Genomic DNA, 20,344 nt, shown 5'->3' on the forward strand with positions numbered 1-20,344 from the left:
TACACAAAAAACTCCAAGCAAGAAACCAACATCCATAAACTGTGCATATCTTTTTTCTCGGTGTTTGGTAGAAGAATTATTCTTAGATGGTTAAGAAAGTGAGGGTGGGTTTTCTATAATCTCTTTTTTTTTTTGGAGTTACCCAACCCTAATTATCTCTTTGAGACGAGTTGGCTCCCTCCGGTATCCCCACGAGCTTCGACTCTTTGAGCCGGCTATGGGACTAATCCGGAGTGCGGGGGAACAGTGATGACTAAAGGTTCAGCCCCCTCCCTAAGAATGCATTCAGCAGGAATCAAACACATATCCAACCCCACTAACTCAGCACCAAGTTACCAACTGAGCTGCACCCATTGTGTGGTTTTCTATAATCTCTTGTTTGGTAGTACATTGTAGAATTTTTTTCCAAAAAGTTATTTTTTGGGATTCTATTTTGTGTGTATTTTCTAAATCAAAACATCACTAAAAAATATCATCCAGAGAATAATATTTCAGGAATCCAGACGATAGGAAATTACGAATTAAATTTTCAAATAAAAATAACTAAATATAGTGTCAGCAAAATTAACCTAACATTTAGGGAAATATTTTAGTCTACTAAAATTTTTTTTAGTAACATTTTCGAAAAACTCATTTTCTCATTATGTTCACAAAAATTGTTATTTCCGAATAAAAAAAATATTTCCGCTGCAAAAAATTGTGTTAATTTTTAATAAAATGACAAAGTTACACTATGTCAGATCAATGGACCCATACCCGCCATTATCATGTACATATACATAATCAACAAATTAAAGATAAAGGCATGTTTGGTAACGATTAATTGTGGAACTTTTTAAAAAAATAATTGGAAAATTAAAAATTGATCATCTCAATAAAATTAATAAGTGATTAATCTTGTAGGAAATAATTTAATTTTAAACATAAATAAAAAGGAAAACTTCAAAAAAAATCCTATGAGTTTTCTTAATTATCACTTACTTCTGTCACAATTTTTTTGAATCATTTACACTCTTATTTAGATTTCTTTATCACTTACCCCCCTCACTTAGGGGGTAAATGATAAAAAAACTTGAAATCAAGGGGTAAATGATTCAAAATTTTGGGAAGGGAGTAAATGATTATGAGAAAAGTTACACTGATTTTTTAAAGTTTTCCCTAAATAAAAATATGTGGGTCCCAAATGTAAAGGGAAGAGAGAGAGAGAAAAAACTCAAAGTAACTTTTTAACTTAAAAAAATGGAGTAAATACCCTTTTTGGTCCTCAGCAAATTTTACGATGTCCGTTTTAGTCCCTAGCAAATAAAAAGGCCCATCGTGATCTCTAAGAAATTCAAAATGGACCCATTTAGTTGAAATTGTTGTCCCTCACAAATTCAAAAAAGAAAGACCCATATTAGTCCCTAAAAGGACTAAAATGAGTCCATTTTGAATTTCTTAGGGACCACGATGGGCCTTTTTATTTACCAGAGACTAAAGCGGGCATCGTGAAATTTGCTGAGGACCAAAAAATGTATTTACTCTAAAAAAATATAGCAGGAGACTCCTCAAGTGTGTGCATCACACCATTTCTTTATCTATTTCTATTTCATTTACTCTTTTTTTATACCCTGTATCCATACAATTTCTTATTTTGGGGTTAATTGCTTAGAATAAAAAAAAAATGGTTGGGAAGGTTATAGTAGCAAAAGCCGTTGGAATTTATATTTTATACATTGGAAGAATCCATTTTCGTTATTAATAGACTAGGAAGCAGAAAAGAATAACTGAACGAAAAAAAAGTTATTCATCAAAGTTTCATTGATTCAATGACAAGAATTAAACGAGGTTATATAGCTCAGAAACGAAGAAAAATTCCTCATAATCATTTTTTTTTCTTTCAATTTTTGTTCCCAGAAATAAAAATGGATAAAAATAGTGTTTGACAAAATTAATTTATTATTTTTGTTCCCGATAATGAACTGGTTCAATTTCTATGCTGGAAAAAAAACGAATAAAATTTTTTCGACTTATTTGTTATGGGACATAAAATGAGAAACATCAATCACTCTCTATTACTACAATCTCTCTATCATTACAATCATCACCACCATTACCAACATCACGACACGACCATCGCCATTATCGTACCATTATTGCTGTCACCACCACTGTTGTCACCACCACCATATCACATGACAAAAAAATAATGATCTGAATTTTTTTTATTCTTCATAGGGATATTTTTTATTCTATTATTTATTGTGTTATCAAATGTAATTTTTTTTTCTTGAAATAAAAATATAATATATGACCAAACATATTATTTTTTAGAAACTGTTCTAAAGAATAAAAAAAAAAAGAATTATTAGAAACACTTAAGGGAGTGTTTGGTAGTAGGAAAAAAAATTGTCCGGGAAAAGAGGATAGGGAAAAATATGTGGCCATATTTGATAGGAGAAAAAGTTAAAAGGGGTATGAGAAATTTTTTTCCCATCTAGTTTTTTTACACATACACCATAAGTGAAATTTTGCCATGGATAAGATGAAAAAAAAATGTTTCCTGTAAAATTTTACATATAACATCATTAAAATTTATCTAATTTTTTAGAAAAAATTTTGACCTACCAAATGCTTTTTTAACTTACCCGACAAAATTTTTTTCCCATCATATTCAGAGCAAATTTATTTTTTTGATAAAAAAAATTTCTCTTATACCAAACGCGGAACAGAATAGTTGTCGTGTACACAGTAAGATATCACGACAAAATCACGATGAAATCAACAAATCTCCTCTTATTCACCGTCAATTCTCTGTGTATTCGTAAAGTGGTGGTCACGAACGTTGAAAAATTAAATCGAAAAACGGCGTCGCATATACCTTGTGTGTTTTATGTAAGAAAATTATTCGTAGAACATATATATTCAACCGGGGTTAAGGTTCATCTCCTCTGTTTTCATTTTTGGGGGCAAGTTTTGAACAAATTGAAGGAGGAAGCTTCCATTGAGAAAAGATAGAGAGAGGAACTAGAGCAAGTTATAGCAGCACTAGATAACAAAAGAGAAGCTTCTCGATGAAACTACCCCAACTTAATCTTCACAGTTTCTCTCACCTTTTTTGTTTTCTTAACAACCAATCACAAATCGCCATTTCCAATTAGGGTATAATCGTGACCCCTTCAAACCCTAACTACACATTTAATTATTCTCTTCGAATCTCATCGAATCGAATCGAATGCTGTAGCAGCTACCTCATCCAATGGCTTCATCGGAGATCGAGGTAGTATCATCGGGTTCCAAGCCCAACGAAATCTACGAGCAGCCTCCTATCCTCGACGTCTTCACTGCCTCTTCTTATGGTGACTTTATCAAATTGAGGACCTTTGTGGAACAAGATGGTGCCTCCGTTTCTGTTCCCGATGTTAATGGTTATTATGCTCTTCAATGGGCATGCCTTAACAACTTCCATCAGATTGCGCAATATCTCATTGAGGTATTCCTTTTTTTTTTTTGCACTTTTTTTTGGTGTTGTTTATGTGCTTTAGCTCAGAATTAATGTTAATGACTAGAAAATTGAACTTTAAAAAAAAAAATTAAATGATTTTTTTCTTCTTCTTTGGTTGATTATGCAAGTTTAAATTATTTGGACTTTGCTAGAAATTAATAGTTTCTGTAACTATTAATGGGGCCTCTGAGTTAATTTATCCGGAAGGCGTTTGTGGGTTATACTAATTAACTTGATTTGGGTCGAATGTAGTTTAATTTAACTGTACTTGGGTGGGTCTTTGTGTTGAAGCATGGGGCTGATGTCAATGCTACAGACAACATACAACAAACGGCATTGCATTGGGCGGCAGTTCGTGGTTCAATTGCTGCTGCTGATGTGCTCTTGGAGAATGGTGCTCGGGTTGAAGCTGCAGATATAAATGGATTCCGGGTATTGTTTCCCCCCTTTGTAATACAATCTTACATGTTTGTCTTATTGTTGTTTAGAAGATGGATATATTCTGGCAGATTTTCAGGAGGATTTGCTTGTTTTGTGAAATTATGGATTTCAAATGGGTGGGCACGGGTTTTGAGGGGGTTTTAAAACCCGTAGTTAAAAATTATTGTATCCAAATTCGAATTGGTGACCTAGTGTCAACTCATACCTGCAGTTGATTTTAAAGTTAACCACCCATATCCAAATCCATTTACCCTGAATAGCAGCTCTATACCCAATTTTATTCTCTATTTGATACCTGAATATTTAAATATCAAATTTTCACCTGACTTATTGATTAAGGTTATAATAATTTGTAAAACATTTATAGAAGTATTTACCTTGTTTTGGCTAATAAGGAATGTATAATGGGAAAAAGAAGCAAGGAAAGAGTTTAGTTTACTCAGTAGGTGTATTTTTTTTTTTAAAAACTTTGTTACTTGTAACCGTGAGTGTTCCAATATTTTGTCAATAAGAATAAGATCAATGATATTAAAATTACTTATAGTGATTATTAAGCTGTTGGTTGAAAGCACATGAATAGTTTTATATCTATCACGCTTCCTCATGTAAGAGCTTTTGAACTTGAAGCATAGACAATGCACAGGCCCACCCTACCTTGTACTGAAATTGTAACTTCGGGGCAACAAAGATCAAGCTCTAGACCACATGATCATAGAGGCTCTAATACTATGTCATGAACTAATTATCATGAAAATTTAAACTGTTAGGTTAAAGCCCATGAATGGTTTTATGATAGGAATTAAACGATAAACAACAGTATTTCCAGAATAATTCCTCTATAATAAACTCAAACCAGTAAGATCAACAGTATTCAGCATGAAACAGAATCGGGTTACATACTATAGTGCTGCTATAGCTCAGAATTTGCAAAGAAAATTAAAGAAAAATTGAACAGAATCTAAAGGGCTTCAGGGTCCTTCGAGATGCCCTGAGATCTCTCCATTTGCATCAGCAATCAAATGACCTCCTCGGTACCGTTTGTGACGTTCACGACTCCCCTTTATCACCTTCAAGCACTGCATGAGTAACAAACTTTTGTTACAAATCAGCTGACTCAGCATGCTCAATGGAATGTGACAAAACAGCATCACTAATATTCTTCTTGGGCCATTTACCCCTATTACGGTCCCTGATGTATACTTTGCCATATTGGGCCTTATGTAGTTGAGCCCTACCATTTTATATTTGACAATAGTTATAAAAAGCTATATAAATTTTAAATATTATCAATTTTGTCCCTTTTTTGGATAAATAAATTGTGTTTTAAAGTCTTATTAATTGTATGGGTATTTGGGTACAAAGAATGGGTGAGCATGCGGGGTCCTGTGTAAAATTGATCAACACCCATACCTGTATAAAGAAAACCCTGGACTCATCCTACCTACCACCTGTTTATGTGGTTCTTGAGTCCAAATTTAATGCGTGAATATGGGTCAGGTGCCTGCCAAATCTGATTGACATTCTTATATGTAAGTAATTTTGATTTTTTTGTTTTCATTTGCATAGTTATTTAATAATATATATGGAATAATTCTTTCAAACTCTTATATGTTCTGTTTGAATGTGCAGTCAAATACATAGTAATTTTTCCACGCCATCCATAAATTGAATCTATGTTTGCCAATACTTTGCTGTTTTCATAGTTAAATGGTTTGTACAGGCAGTTCATGTTGCCGCCCAATATGGACAGACAGCTTTCTTAAATCATATTGTTGTAAAGTATCATGCTGATTTTGATGTGGCTGATAATGATGGAAGGAGTCCTCTTCATTGGTATGCCATAAATCTGTTGATTGTTATGTATGGGTCAAGAAACCTTATTTTGGTGCTGGCTTGGTTGTGAATGTCATAGTTCCACCACACATATCTTCTTCTTCTTCTGCTTTTATTGCACTCATAAAATTATTTAAATCCTTCATTAAATATATAGTGCAGTTAATGCTTTGGGTAAATTGTAATTTGTTTTCAAACTAATTAATTTAATGGAGTATTAATCAATGGGATGAGGTCTCCATGTGCTTCAAAGAATTTTGAAGGACTCTAGGTTGTTTGTAAATGTATTGTGTCAAATTGTTGAAGCCCATGCTATATGATTGTTTCTAACAATTATGGTCGCATATTCAGCAAACTAAATCAGTTGAAGAAGTTGATTTTCTTTTTACTTAGTTTCTCAAGTTCTTAGTTCTTATGACCAGGGCTGCATATAAGGGATTTGCTGATACAATAAGATTGCTTCTATTTAGAGATGCAAGTCAAGGAAGACAAGATAAAGATGGTAAGCCAAGCTGGCAATTAATTTCCCTTTACATTTGTTTAAGTTCTCAATTATGTGTTCTTTATATCATAATTGTCTCTCCCTCCGTCTCTCTAGTTTTTAGTATTTAATCAAGACCAGCCCAACATAAATGTATTTGAAGTCGTTCCATCGGATGTTGAGATTAGCTATCACTTAGGAGAGCACCGGATGCTGTATGGGATTGATATATTTGGTAGTGGGTACTAGACAGGCTTTGCAAGAAATATGAGATTGGGCAGCTCTTTTACACTGATTAGTTTGTGTGTTTGGTTTGGTTTTCTTTTTCTGGTATGAGGATTCCATATCCTCCATCTTTTTGTACTGTTGTCTCTTTCTAATTCTAATACAACTTTTATCCAAAAAAAAAATTTCAAACTGAAAATGTTTTGTCATTCTCTTATGAACACCTTTCTAATACAAGGTTGCATTATTATTATGACATTACTGTAGATATCATGTACATGTTGTTTTCATGATCTTGATGTTGCTGGTCTATGAGGCACCGACACCGACACGCAACACGACACTGTACGACACTATGATACGTCAATTCTAAAAAAATATATATATAGCGTGTATTACATTTCATATTCAATAACTTAACAAAAAAATGAAAAAAAAACTGATTATATCCATCAATTTAACCAAAAAAGTTAAAATAAATAAATAAATCATTTCCATAATTCCATTACATTAATAGAAAGCAAAAGTAATAGAATATCCATAGAAAACCATAAGATATGTAGACTACAATACTACATAACAATAAAAGTTCAATTATTTTCATTTAATGGAGCATTTTCATCTTCCCCATTTTCTTTTGAAAAATTGTCATTTTATTTACAAAAAATGTCATTTGACCGTGACGGACTCGGTCAAACACATGTCGAATTGGTCAAAGTGTCGGAAATCGTTGACCATGTGTCTGACACATGTCAGGAGCGTGTGCGTGTCGAACACCGACTCTTCATCTATTTTAACGTGTCCATGCTTTCTAGTTGCTGATTCAAGGGATTCGTATGCTGGACTTATCTATTTGAAATTTAGGATGCTTCAAGAGTTTGTTTGGGGCACAGATTTGAGATTTTATGTATTTACATTTGATGATAATTTCATGAAAGTTTGAATGTTATTAATAATTATTACGTCAGATTGAAATTTTTTTAATTAATACTTTTGAAGCAGGTCATTTTGTGCCATTAACTGATAGTTCTGTTGGTCATTTTAGTTTTTTGATGAGATAATACTCAATAAAACTGGTTTAGGTTGTACACCGTTGCATTGGGCTGCATTAAGAGGAAATGCAGAGGCATGCGCTGTGCTTGTACATGCAGGCACAAAGGAAGAACTGATGGTGAAGGACAATGCTGGATTCACTCCTGTACAGCTTGCATATGATAAAGGTCATCGGCATGTCGCCCCTTTCCTTGTACGTAACATTGTATTGATGAGGCTATTGGTTGTGTCTTTTTTTAAGAACATTCTTGACGAGACTTGTGGTACTTAATAACCATTGTCATGTTTTGTTTTGCTGAGTGCAGGATATCACAGGCTTATGTGCCATGAACTAAATATCCCAAAAGCTTATATCTAACGCGCCCCCTCACACAAGAGTCCTTTGGGCTTTAAACGTGTGGACAATGCATAGGCCTATCTAATCTTGTGTTGAAATTTATCTTTTTTAATTTTAGAAGAAAGGGAGCTAAAAAGGATTGAATTCTAGATCACATGGTTATAGATGCTTTGATATCATGAACTAATTTTCCCAAAAACTTAAATTGTTGGGTGAAGGCACATTAATGGTTTTTATATCTTATTTTTTTATCTAATAATACAAATGTGTTTTTGAACATGTCAACTAGAGTGGTGCCTTGACTTAATTTTTCTATTAATTGTGCAGACAATCTCCTATATATATTCTTAAATATGAAAAGAAACCAAGGGCATAATATTTTAAAAAATTATGGCTTATTTTGGATGTGTTATATTTGTGAAAATTTTAAATAGTAAAGTGTACAAAGAATGGGAAAATTGAATAACAAGCTTCAGTTATTTATGGATATCTTCAATATTGAGTTACTTTTCAACTGAGTAAAGCTGGAACATCTTTATGTATAAAAAAAAAAAGAGCTGGAACATCTTTCTGGAAGAATGCTAACCTGCTAATCATATTAGCATAAGATGGTTTAAATATTTAATGCATGAAGCCTGATATACTGTACTAATCATGGTGCTAGAACCTAAGGAATTATTTCTGAGTATTCAGGAAGTAAAAACAGGACATCTGTTAAATTATTGAAGTTTGTTCCTTGTAAGCAACATAATTTAGCAGTATCTGGCAATGTTATAGGTCATGCAGAAGTAAGATTAAGTGGTTAACCTTTGCTATAGTGGACAAATTTATGCCATCACAGTACTGATTAACTGATCCGTTTCTGCAACCTTTGCATTCTTAACGTTGTATTTATCCTTTACTCTTGACTGACAGTAGTTAACCATAGTGTTAACTTTGAGTTTCTTTACTCTTCTCTATTTGTTTGGGTGCAAAAAAGGGAGAATCTTATATCTGGCAGAAGTTGCGAAATTAATTTGTGAATGATGATGCTGTTAGTTTGGACCATCACATTTAGCTTCTGGAAATTGCATGGGAACAGTGTCTTGTTTCATTTTGTTTATGCAGTTATACCCAGATTGGCTCTGTGACTGATTAGTGTTCATTTATATTTTTGCAGTCTAATCAACTACGGTCTCATAGCAACTACTGGAGAGGCAAACTTTGTAGTGGGATGGTGACAGATATTGGTTATGCTCCCATCTTATTTTGTATTATAGTCTTCCTCATGATCCTCTTCATCAACTCAGTTGTTGCAGGTACTTCAAGAATTGTATGCCAAAGTATTATGAGCACATACTCATATTACTTGAGTTTTTCTATGAAGATGACTAACCATGACTAAATCTCTTCCACTCATGCCAGCTCCTAGTCTTATAAAGATTACTGCTGTTGTTGGACTTTGGGCATGGACTGCTCTTTCTTTGGCAGTTGGTGCCCTGATTATGTTTTATAGGTGTAGTAGGTAATTTTCTGTGTCATGTATTCTTTCTGCTTTTGTGTGTGTAGAAGATGGTAATATAAATGTATCTACTCTCTTCATATTTATGTGACAGTATATCCTTTGATTTAATACCTTCTACTGATGTATGCATGTTGTCATAGAGCGAATGCTCCAATAAATTTTTTTAGGAACTCGGAAGTTGGATCTAAGAGTTAGGGCTGAAACTTGACTAACGTTTCTTTGCATGTTGAAGTGATATCGGAACTCTTTTAAGGTTTTACCAAAGAAGAATTGGAGAATAACCTTTTCTGTTTTCATCAGTATTTTTATTACCAAAAATATCATTGGTGACCTTCATTTTAATTTTTACTTTTTTTTTCTGTTTAGCTATTAGTTTTGGCTTGCATCATTTAATGATTTTAAGGGTTAAGATTGGAATGACATAACAATATGATTAGTGCTGAAGTAGAGCATCTAGTGGGTGACCTTTGCCACTTTGACAAGGCTACAACTGTAAAGGTTTATGAATTGCAGCACAATCAATTGGCTTGTGGATGCTTCCAGTAATTCATGAGACCTTTAATCATGTAAAGGGAAGAGAGGGAAAAGTGAGAAACGAAAGAGAGAGAGAGAGAGTTTTCTGAATACTTGTATTATTCAAGCTTGGTTACTCTAAACATGGAGCAACCTATTTATAGGATACAAGAAAGCTTTCTGGAGAAGTTTGGAGCTAGAACATAAGAATAAAATCAGCCACACCCGATCACAACAACTATAACAGAAAGCTAACAGACTTCTTGACTGTCTTACTAATTAAACTAACTAGTTAACAATATATTAAGTATCCTATAGGCTTGGTTGCAGTGAATACCAGCCTAGGTTAGAAGATACATACAGTTTAGTAAAATACATGAAAAATATATTTCATTCTCAAATAGCAAGTAACTTGTAGTGTCCCTCAATATGAGATTTAGGATATAAGCTGAAGGAAAGTAGGAGCCAGTGTAGAAAAGAAATGAACATAACAATAAGAAGTTTTATTGAATGCGGGATAGCTAAATGTTAATTGAAATTATACGATTATTTTATCACTTGACTTAGGATCTGAACCTGTGAAGAGCTTTTTCCTTATGCGTTGAATTCTTTAAATAAGAAGCAGATATTTTATGGTTTCTAATCTTATAGCATTTTCTTGGCAACCATATGTTCTATGCCCATTCTTGTCATCGTGTTATATCAATAAGTTTAATACTGATAATGTCATTTGTTGTCCATATTCATGCAAAATATATGTTTGTTATACAATTAAGTACTTTCAAGCATCATAGTAAGTGTCCTGATATATCAGAATTTTTTTTCTTGAAGTTTCTTTTTAAACTTGCCATCATTTACAATAATTTATTGGTGTTATTTTCAATCATTTTCAGTAAAGATCCAGGTTATATAAAACGGCCAAGAGACTCCGGTACTCAAAGTGATACAGAGGTATGCAATCCTTTCATGGCTATTGTATAAAAAATATTGCTTGCAAGTAATAGTTGATTTTAAAGAAGAAGACTTGCACCCGAGCCAGATTTTATGAAGGGAAGACTATCATATTACAGGGGTCCTCTTTCCTGAGTAACGACTTTGTGGTAATAAGTTGTGGCATAAAATGTGAACATTTAAATTATACTGTATTTATGGTAACTTAGATATCATCTAGTTAGAATATGACTTGAATTTATTTTAGCAAGCAATAGATGTATGTGGCCCACAATTTCTGTTGCATGTCAGGGAATGCAATACTTGATGTAACTCCTAAGATTTTACTAGAACATTGACAATAACATTATGATTATTTATATCACCATGTAAATGTCCCCTTTTACTTTAATATGGATGTGTTTGCTGGTATTTTTATATTGGAGAATCTGTGAATGTTACATTTTTGTATTCTGCAGGATCCTTTATTGAATATTGATCTGAATAGTTCGTCTGTTTGGATGGGAAATTGGTCTCAACTTTGCCCTACCTGCAAGGTTTACTTTATGTGCATTCTTGAGTAGTTTTTTTTTTTTTTTTTTTTTGGGAGTTAACCCAACCCTTTGAGGCGAGTGGCTCCTCCCGGTATCCCCACAAGCTTCAATTCTTTGAGTCGGCTATGAGACTAATCTGGAATGCGGAGCGGGTCAGGGATGAAGATATTTAAACCCCTCCCAAAGGTGGCATGTGGGGATCGAATCGAGGCCCTTTCCTTACCATTTACTCAGCTCCCTTGCTATCAACTAAGCTACCACAATTTGGTCATTCTTGAGTAGTTGAACAGTCTAATGTTGATGCTTTACTTACATTTATGTTTTACTGTATTATATTCTCAAAATAAGTTATCACTTATCAGGTTTTCTCGAATTGTATCATCAGATAATAAGACCTGTCCGATCTAAGCATTGCCCTACTTGTAAGCGTTGTGTGGAACAGTTCGACCACCATTGTCCTTGGATATCCAACTGCGTTGGAAAGGTAAGGAGTGTTGTGCTATTTTAATATTTACCCACTAGAACAAAGTGCATTCTTATGATGGATTTCTTTTATTTTCTTCTGGTGTAATTAAGATAGGTGGATATATGGTAAATCAAGTGAGGATGTTTTCCCTTCCTCAATGGGTATATTTGATTTGAAAATGAGATGCTCTATTAGCCTTTGACCTTTCTAGTCAAATCAGGAGTGGTTTTTCTTCTTTTCCTCATTTCATATGAGCCTTAATATCATAATTGATATGCATCTTGCAGAGGAACAAAAGGGATTTCTTTATTTTTGTTTGCTTGGCAACTTTGTCTTCTATCCTTTCTGGTGCCATTGCGGTTCAAAGTAAGTCTTAAAGAGCTACTTTTGCACTGTTCTAGTTATTGAAGTTGTATAATTTATTATTTCACTTGAACTAGATAACAGCCTTGTTTTCTGTGACAGGAATTTGGACATCTACATCAGCAATAGCGGCTGGAGAAACATGGATCCATCATGTGTTAGTAAGACATCCAGGTGTTGTTGTATTTTTGGTGATGGATGCCTTTGTTTTCCTTGCAGCTACAACTTTAACGATAACACAGACTTACATGGTGATTGCTTAAACCATACTTAACAACTTTTTATCAATATTCAATAATCATAAAGGTTCTTAGAAGCAAATATATTAAGGAAAATTACTGAAAAGAACTACTGATAAATATTTACCATGAAGGAAAAATAGCCACCTTTTGTTAGAATAACCAGATTTTGTTCCTTCATCGTCCATATTTTTTATTCGGATTTTTTTTTAATTTGCCAATATAATTGCAACTTAATATAGGAAGGGTGCAGTATCCATGAGCTACTCTTATGAGATTGGGTGTGAAGTTGAGAATAAGTTATCGAACAAGTAAACCTAATTTGACTGCTTTGTCCAGCCATCAAACAAGCCTTATCCCACTAGATGGAGTTGACTACATGGACTAATTGACTCCATTGAGTTCTTACTTCTCTCGGAAACCAAATTTTCAGCTAATCGAGTTCTTTTTCAATGATTTCTCCTAAAGTTTTCTCAGGTCTTCCATTTGATCCACCTTTCTTTTTGGAGCCTCTGTTCTTCTCACATAACCAGGCCATCTTAGTCAAGTTTCTATCGTCTGTTTGATAGGTGGTATACCAACTTTCTCCCGGATACATTTGTTCCAAATCTTATCCAATTTTTTTGGTTGTATGTCCCACATTCATATCAGCATTCTCATTCTGCCACACTTATTTTGTGCTTTTGTTGGCGCTTCACTGCCCAACATTTATTACCATAGAGAATCACTTGTCTTATAGCTCAACATCAACATCAACAACATCTTTATCCCAAATTAATTGGGGTCGGTGGTAGATGAACCCAAATGAAAAATACAAAAGGTTGAAAAAAAGAAACATAAAAGTAAAAATAAAAATAAAAATAAAAATAACTAAATAGTATAGTAATATATATATATATATATATATATATATATATATATATATATATAAAAGTAAAAAAGAAAGGGAAAAGAAGAAGAGGGGGAAATGAAGGGGAAAAGGACTAAAAATGGACCATCTGGAACATAGGAATAACAACGAGTTTAACCCTCCATCATGCTTATAGCTTTTCTCCATTCTGTTCTAAGACATACCGTTCGCCAATTTATATCCCACTCCATTAAGTCTTGTTTTACTACCTTCTCCCAAGTAAGTTTTGGTCTACCTCTATCTTTTTTTGTGTTGAGCTCTTGGTAACAAACTTCTGTTCTTGCGGGAGCATCCAGGGGCCTTCTCATTACGTGCCCAAACCACCTCAATCTATGTTCTCTCATTTTCTCAGCCACCGGTAGTACTCCTACCTTTGGTCGAATATCTTCATTTCTTATCTTATCCATCCTCGTATAACCACACATCCACCTTAACATCCTCATCTCTGCTACTCCCATTTTATGCTCATATTGCCCATGTGCTGGCCAACATTCAACTCCATATAATATTGCAGGTCTTTCACATACTATAGCTATCTAGTAAAATTTTCCTTTGAGTTTGATACCTTTTTTGGTCATCACATACTATGCGTGAGGCCTTTCTCCATTTCATCCATCCAGGTTGGATACTAAATGTGACATCACCACTTTGTAAGATGGATACAAGATACCTAAACCGTGCAACTTGTGTTATGACATGTTCCTCAGGTCTTCCTGAACTTTCATTCCATATATTCCATCTTACGCTTAACCCAGACCTCTTTGACTCCTAAGCTTCTCTCCACAACACAAGCTTGGAATTTACTCGTCTGGACTTATCAAGTAGGATTGTATCATTTGCAAAAAAAAAGGCATTAAGGCACTAGCTCACTTTGACCAGATTTTCATTTATCCTTAATGTTCACTTCAATTTGTTTTCTCTTTTCATTTTAAATATAGAATTAGAAAACAATCCTATAGAACCTGGATTTAGAAAATTAGATATATGAGGAAGGCTGTCAGACAAAATTTATTCTGTGTATACTTGCAATTATATAAATCTTTCTATGTCATCTAATTTTTTTAATTATTATTACTTATTATGACTATTGCTATCATAAATAAATGGGACAAATCCATTATATTTTTCAAACTTTGAGCCTTTTCACATGGATCCTGTTATTGTTAGAATTAAAATTATTCGCGAGTCTTCATCTAATAGTTTAAGCTTTTGGGAAAGTTGGTTCTTGACATGGTATTTTGAGCATCTATGACCAAATGGTCTAGAGTTTGACCCTTGTTGTACCCATTCTTCTAAATATAAGTTGAATTTAAGCACAAGATAGGCTGGGCTTAGCATTATTCATGCTTAAAAGCCCAAAAGGCTCTTGCATGATATAAAACTATTCATGAGCCTTTATCTAATAGCTTAAGATTTTGAAAGAGTTGGTTCTTAACATATCCAATGTCAATCTTTCATATGATGTTACCATTTCTATCCAAGGCTACATTTGCTTCTAATTGGCAACCCTGTTCTTCAGTACTGGTTCCTCAGCTGGATCTTTATTAGATGCTCTTCAATTATTCTCGCACTGCATTGCACGTTGGCTTCCTCACTTATGTAAATCATGCTTTCTTTGATAATGGTATTTCATCTTATATTCATTTGATGTCACTCTTAAAAGTTCATTTGGTATCTTCATTCAGTATTCTATAGGTCCTACTATTTCCACAGTTCGCCAATTCTTTCTTGTACACTCTTGTCTTATTTTCATAATTTAGTGCTCACTTTTTTCCCCTGGTTAGTTTACCTTCTAGGTTGCTTTTCCCACTGTCGCTTCTTGCACTTCTTGTTTTCTTTTCCCTTCCATATTGAATATATTAGGAATGTCTAATCTGCCCAACATGATAAATAACTTACATGGAGTAGTCAATGGTGCATTTGGATCCTCTCCTTTCTTTTAGGAAATGATAGTGAGACAAGCTCTGCATAAGAAATGATAGTAGTCAGTGGTGCATTTGGATCCTCTCCTTTCTTTTAGGAAATGTCTTTTCTCTTTGCATGAAGCCACCATTTCTTGTGCAGGAGTTCACAAGCTCTGCATAAGAATTCTCTCTCCAAAAATTAAATGTCACCTTTAGGAAAAGGAGAGGATTCAAATTCGTCAATGGTATATTGTCAAATTGTTTGCAAGTTTTCCTTCGGTTAAGCAACTTACTCTCATCATATCATGCTGGTCAACTGTGAAGGCTTTGAAATATACATAATTGCATCCAAGCATCACACACACAAACATAGTTTCTAACTCTCTATGGTATTAGCTGTAGAAGAATTTTCATGTTTGTAAATCATAATGCAGATAGCTCGAAATCTGACCACGAATGAACATGCAAATTCATCCCGCTATGAGTATCTTCGAGGTGCCGATGGGCGGTTCAGAAACCCATATAACCATGGTTGTTGGAAGAATTGTAGCGACTTCGTTTTCTTGGGCTACACCAATGATGATGATATTGCTTGGCCTCCATTGCAGCAGGTGGCGTCTTAAGAACTATCTCCCTTGCTGTGTCCATGCATCCTTTGTTGTAGTATTACATAATTCTAATTCGTAGATATATAGATGATAGTCATTTGCAGCTAGGCTGTTCATTCACTGACACATGTACATTTGATTAGAGAGCACAAAGAAATAAAACAATTTTCTTTGAGCCTTCAGAAAATACAAGTGCAATTTTTTTGGTGGGATATTCATTACTTTCGATTCCGAAGGAATGCAGATAATGTCTTTTGACTTTAATGGTATGCTTAGCTTGAATGAAAATGAGCAGGTGCAAACTCACGATGTGGAAAATGCCAATGAATTTAGACATTGTATGTCTTGAAGTTTACGTTTAAAACCTCAGTTTTCTACCTTGTTTTATACGGCTAGGAAGAGTGCTTGTAAGATATTGGCCTTGTATTTTTGTATAAATGTAAAACTCCACTGCACAGATATGGTAAGATCGTTAACTCGTGATTCTATCTGGAAGATCCTTTGATTATAATACTATCACTTTCAGTCTCTGCTAGGACCAGACTATCCTTCGGTGGTTCTCTATTCTCTTTTCACTATTTTTCTTTGAAACAATTTGGTTGCAGGAAATGGAATAAAAACAAAGTTTTGTTTAGAACATTCAAATTAAGAGCAATTGAACAAACCGAAAGATATTTGTTTAGAGAAATATCCCTCGCAGAAGTGATAGGGACCGTTGATGAGATGGGGGGTGAAAAAGGAACATTAAGAAAAATAATGAATGGTGGTGATTAAATTTGCAAGAAAAAAATGTTCGTGTAAGTAATATTATACTAATCAAAATAAAATAAATTATGAGATTTAATAAAATTATATTAGCTCCCTTTCTAGTTTTAGAAATTATAATTACTTAGTGTATTATTCACTTCTTAAAAATAAGAATACAAGCACAGGTTTATGTTATAAATGTTTAAATTTAAATATTTAAAATCAAAGTACCAACTAAATGACGAAGAAGTCGGGCAAGTATAATGGAGAAAATACAGCTATCAGGCCGTATCTCTTAATTTTTTTTTATCGTATATTAATTGGATTGAGAGAGTGAAATACAAATTTATTAATAGTTCATCATTGTTCATGACTAGTTATGGATGCCGGTTTTGATGCAGTGAATTACAAAGTCGATGAATAAGGTCCACGGTCACCAAAAGAGAAATATTTCTCTGAATGTACTGAGCATTAGTGGAAGCTTGGGAACGGGGATGATAATCTGATGGGAATTATTCGAATGAAATCAACTTTGTGGAAGATGCAAACATTGATTTAATTGAAGGCAACTTTTATGTTGTGGGATTTGCGCAAGATTTGATCCAATGACACTAGTAACATTATCAATTGTCCATGGATCAAAGTGGAAAGTTATCTTCAGCTTATTTGAGTACGATATGTAGTTGCTTTTCCTTTCTACATAACGTGTTACTAATTCTATGTAATATTCACACGCAAAAAAGAATAAAAAGCTTACAGATTAAGAGAAAATATTATTGCAAGTTTTTCTTACATTGAGCTTTTCCAAACCAATTCAACCAACTACTCTAGTTTTGTCCAAATACATATCAAAGCTATGAGAAGGCTTGTATATATACTTGGTGCCCATGGGCCCTTACTCTCTGGTAGCTGGAGATGATGATCATTGAAACATCACATGTGGTAAGAAATGTATTGGATACACTCTAGAAGATACAGCAAAAACAACTTAAATAGTGAATCTTAGCATCTGTAAAAGCAATTTCTTTTATTGAATAGGAGTAAAGAACATTCTCAACAGCAGGAATGGGCCAACGGCGGGGTGTCTTCATAGGCAATACCAGGCAGTCGAGAAAAGCATCAGCTCTGCTGGATTCCACTAGGCCATGTCTGATTCTTAACCGGCTTTAAAATGGCTCCAACTTCTGACAGAGCCTCTTCATCGATCCCAGAAGCTGCAAGTTCTCTTGCAGCAGCAACATTTGCCTCCACCTAATTTGTTAGATTATCCCAAAGTTAGAACAGATCATTCTTTTTAGGTGACTAGTTCACATTATACAAATTGTACTTGAGAAATTCTTGCATAAACTTGGTGCACCCAAGTTTGGCCCCCCATGCACAAGACTCCTTGATTTTGCAAGAGTAGGGGAGATAGTCGATTATATGCACCCTTGTATTTTTACAAAAGATATTATTTTCCAGATTTTCCACGAAGAAGCAAGCTTACCACTACTTTAAGCCTCACCCTCGCACTAGGCCCATTATATGTTGACACATTATTAATTATAGTTAAATCATTAATTAACTGTGGTAGTCAATCACTAATTAATGTGTCAATTAGGATGCACAAAGATAATATGGTCTTAAATGATAACACAGACATATAATCAAATGAAAAAGAGTGCTGCAAAAGTAGAAAAACATACAGCGACAGTTCGCAGTATTACCATCTATTAGAACTGGAAATCTCCTTACTACATATTTTAATCATACAGTTTTGTCCATGAACTTTCGGTATCAGATCAACAAACATTGGATTAGGCATTAGCATATGGTTTTTTTTATGCTCATGAGTGGCTCTATGTTTAGTCGGTAATTATGAAAAGGGAAGACGAAAAAAGATGTACATATTTTACAAATGAAAATGCTCATATATGCTTCAAGGAAAAAAAAACAAAAAGAAAGGTAACTAATTTATTGACCAAGCCATACAAAAGCTTTAGAGCAAGGTTTCACGCATTATGCACAAAATCAAAATCACATGGATTTTCAGAACATACATATATAAGACTACATATGGCAATTCCGGAAGATTATGAAACAGAACCTGTTCGACAGATCTGATGCCAACAAGCACTGATGTGATTTCCTTATTTAATAAGCTGTACTGCATTGCTAACTTCGAAATGTTTTTTCCCTTTTCTTTACAACAGGTAGCAGCAGCTTGACATGCAGACTGCAAAAGTTCCAGAACATAACACAAAAGAAACAACTTAGTTTTGATGAAATATGCACCAGACCAAAGTCCAAACTAGCAAAGATAATTTTCATTGCTTTCTCTCTCTTCTTCAGGCAGAACTAATTCTCTTTCTTTTCATTTATACATTATAACTACTCTCAGATCTTAAACACGCAGTAAGCATTTTTCCTTGTGATATCAGGTTCTTATTAGATATTTTACCCTCCAAACATGAACTGAATTATTTCTCAATGAAAACAAAAGCAAATAACATAATCAGGACCTTGAGTTCTGGTGAAGCTGGATGCCACTCAGGAGGACCAGTCTCAGTGAGGAGGCCCATTGCTAGTGGAGAAGCATTGATAATACCAACACCTTTGGCCTTTAAGTAAGGCACAATATCCTCCAAGGTTGAATCATTAATACAGTAATGACAATATGATAACACTACATCCAATGTACCAGGTGGAACCCTATCAAGCACGTAAGTAAATATTCCCAAAGGGAGTCCAGTAATGCCAATGAAACGAGTTTTCCCAGCTTTCTTAAGTTTCAAAAGTGCTGGAATGGTTTCATTCACAATCTGGTCTAATGACCCAAATTCAATATCATGGCATTGCAATATATCAACATAATCAAGCTGCAACCTTTCCAAGCTCTCTTCTATGCTTCTAGTTACTCTTTCTGCACTGAAATCAAAACCCTCCTTATAGCGTCCACACTTGGTTGCTACAATATATTCATTTCTTGGAACACAAAGAGCCTTTAACGCTTTCCCCAACTCTCTCTCTGACACTGTCCCTCCATAATACCTTCAATTTCACACACATATAAAATAAATGTTTATCCAATTTTCAATTAAAGCATAAGCACACAAAATAGAAAAAAAAGAAAGAAAAAAAGAGAGGATTGTGCAATGCTTACGGTGAAGTGTCGAAGAAATTGATGCCGGATTGAAAGGCATGGCGAACAGAAGCAATGGCTTCTTCCTCGGGAACAGAGCCGAAGACGTGGCCGAGAGGGGAGGCTCCGAACCCGACACAACTGAGCTTGAGTCCGGTTTTCCCAAGCTCCCGAACCTCCAATTTTGATGCCATTTGTGAATGAATGAGAGTGAGTTTTGGAACCACACTCATGTGATATTCATCGGAAAAGTATTTACCGTTTTAAACATGATTTTGAGAGAGAGATAGATATAAAATATTATTATTTTATTTAAAATTTAAATTAAAAAAATCATTTACTTTCTCTCTCGTAATTTTTATTTTTTATATTTATTTCTCTTTTAAAATGACATAACTTATATTATCAAAAAAAAAATAACATAACTTATATCATTTAAAATAACATACATTAAATCCATATATCACATCATGTACAGTCATTTTGTACTTGCAATAAAGTATGCAGGTTGTGGACTCTTGATCTTCTTGTTTGGGCTGGACTACTCGGATCAGGCCCACTTCAAATTTTGAATTATGGTAACCCACGAGTTCTAAGCCTATGCATAAGGACACAAAATATTAGGGTGTTC

At 34.1% G+C, this 20,344-nt stretch overlaps 2 protein-coding genes across 6 annotated transcripts; one reads left to right on the forward strand and one right to left on the reverse strand.

Annotated features, from left to right (window-relative positions):
* The first annotated feature begins 2,923 nt into the window (after positions 1-2,923).
* LOC133283545 (probable protein S-acyltransferase 23) lies at positions 2,924-16,083 on the forward strand. 5 transcript variants are annotated; one of them, XM_061480408.1, is made up of 13 exons: positions 2,924-3,472; positions 3,737-3,916; positions 5,646-5,758; positions 6,181-6,260; positions 7,547-7,710; positions 9,014-9,152; positions 9,259-9,358; positions 10,765-10,822; positions 11,281-11,358; positions 11,741-11,839; positions 12,109-12,187; positions 12,287-12,435; positions 15,672-16,083. In XM_061480408.1, the coding sequence occupies exons 1-13, from the start codon at positions 3,239-3,241 to the stop codon at positions 15,858-15,860; spliced, it is 1,662 nt and encodes a 553-aa protein (XP_061336392.1). In that variant the 5' UTR covers positions 2,924-3,238; the 3' UTR covers positions 15,861-16,083. The 5 variants fall into 5 exon arrangements, with proteins under 5 accessions (XP_061336392.1, XP_061336394.1, XP_061336393.1 ...); XM_061480410.1 differs by having other exon boundaries at positions 12,287-12,345; XM_061480409.1 differs by having other exon boundaries at positions 3,776-3,916.
* Positions 16,084-17,375: 1,292 nt separating this feature from the next.
* On the reverse strand, positions 17,376-19,959 carry LOC133283557 (L-galactose dehydrogenase). The gene is made up of 4 exons (XM_061480430.1): positions 19,735-19,959; positions 19,094-19,622; positions 18,679-18,807; positions 17,376-17,843 (listed from the first exon to the last, which is right to left on the reverse strand). Exons 1-4 carry the CDS (start codon positions 19,944-19,946, stop codon positions 17,712-17,714), a joined length of 1,002 nt encoding a protein of 333 aa, XP_061336414.1. The 5' UTR covers positions 19,947-19,959; the 3' UTR covers positions 17,376-17,711.
* Positions 19,960-20,344: the final 385 nt, after the last annotated feature.

The sequence above is a fragment of the Gastrolobium bilobum genome, unplaced genomic scaffold (genome assembly GCF_033153095.1).
Source record: "Gastrolobium bilobum isolate Gb01-03AN ecotype WA unplaced genomic scaffold, APGP_CSIRO_Gbil_v1 utg9509, whole genome shotgun sequence".
NCBI lineage: Eukaryota > Viridiplantae > Streptophyta > Magnoliopsida > Fabales > Fabaceae > Gastrolobium > Gastrolobium bilobum.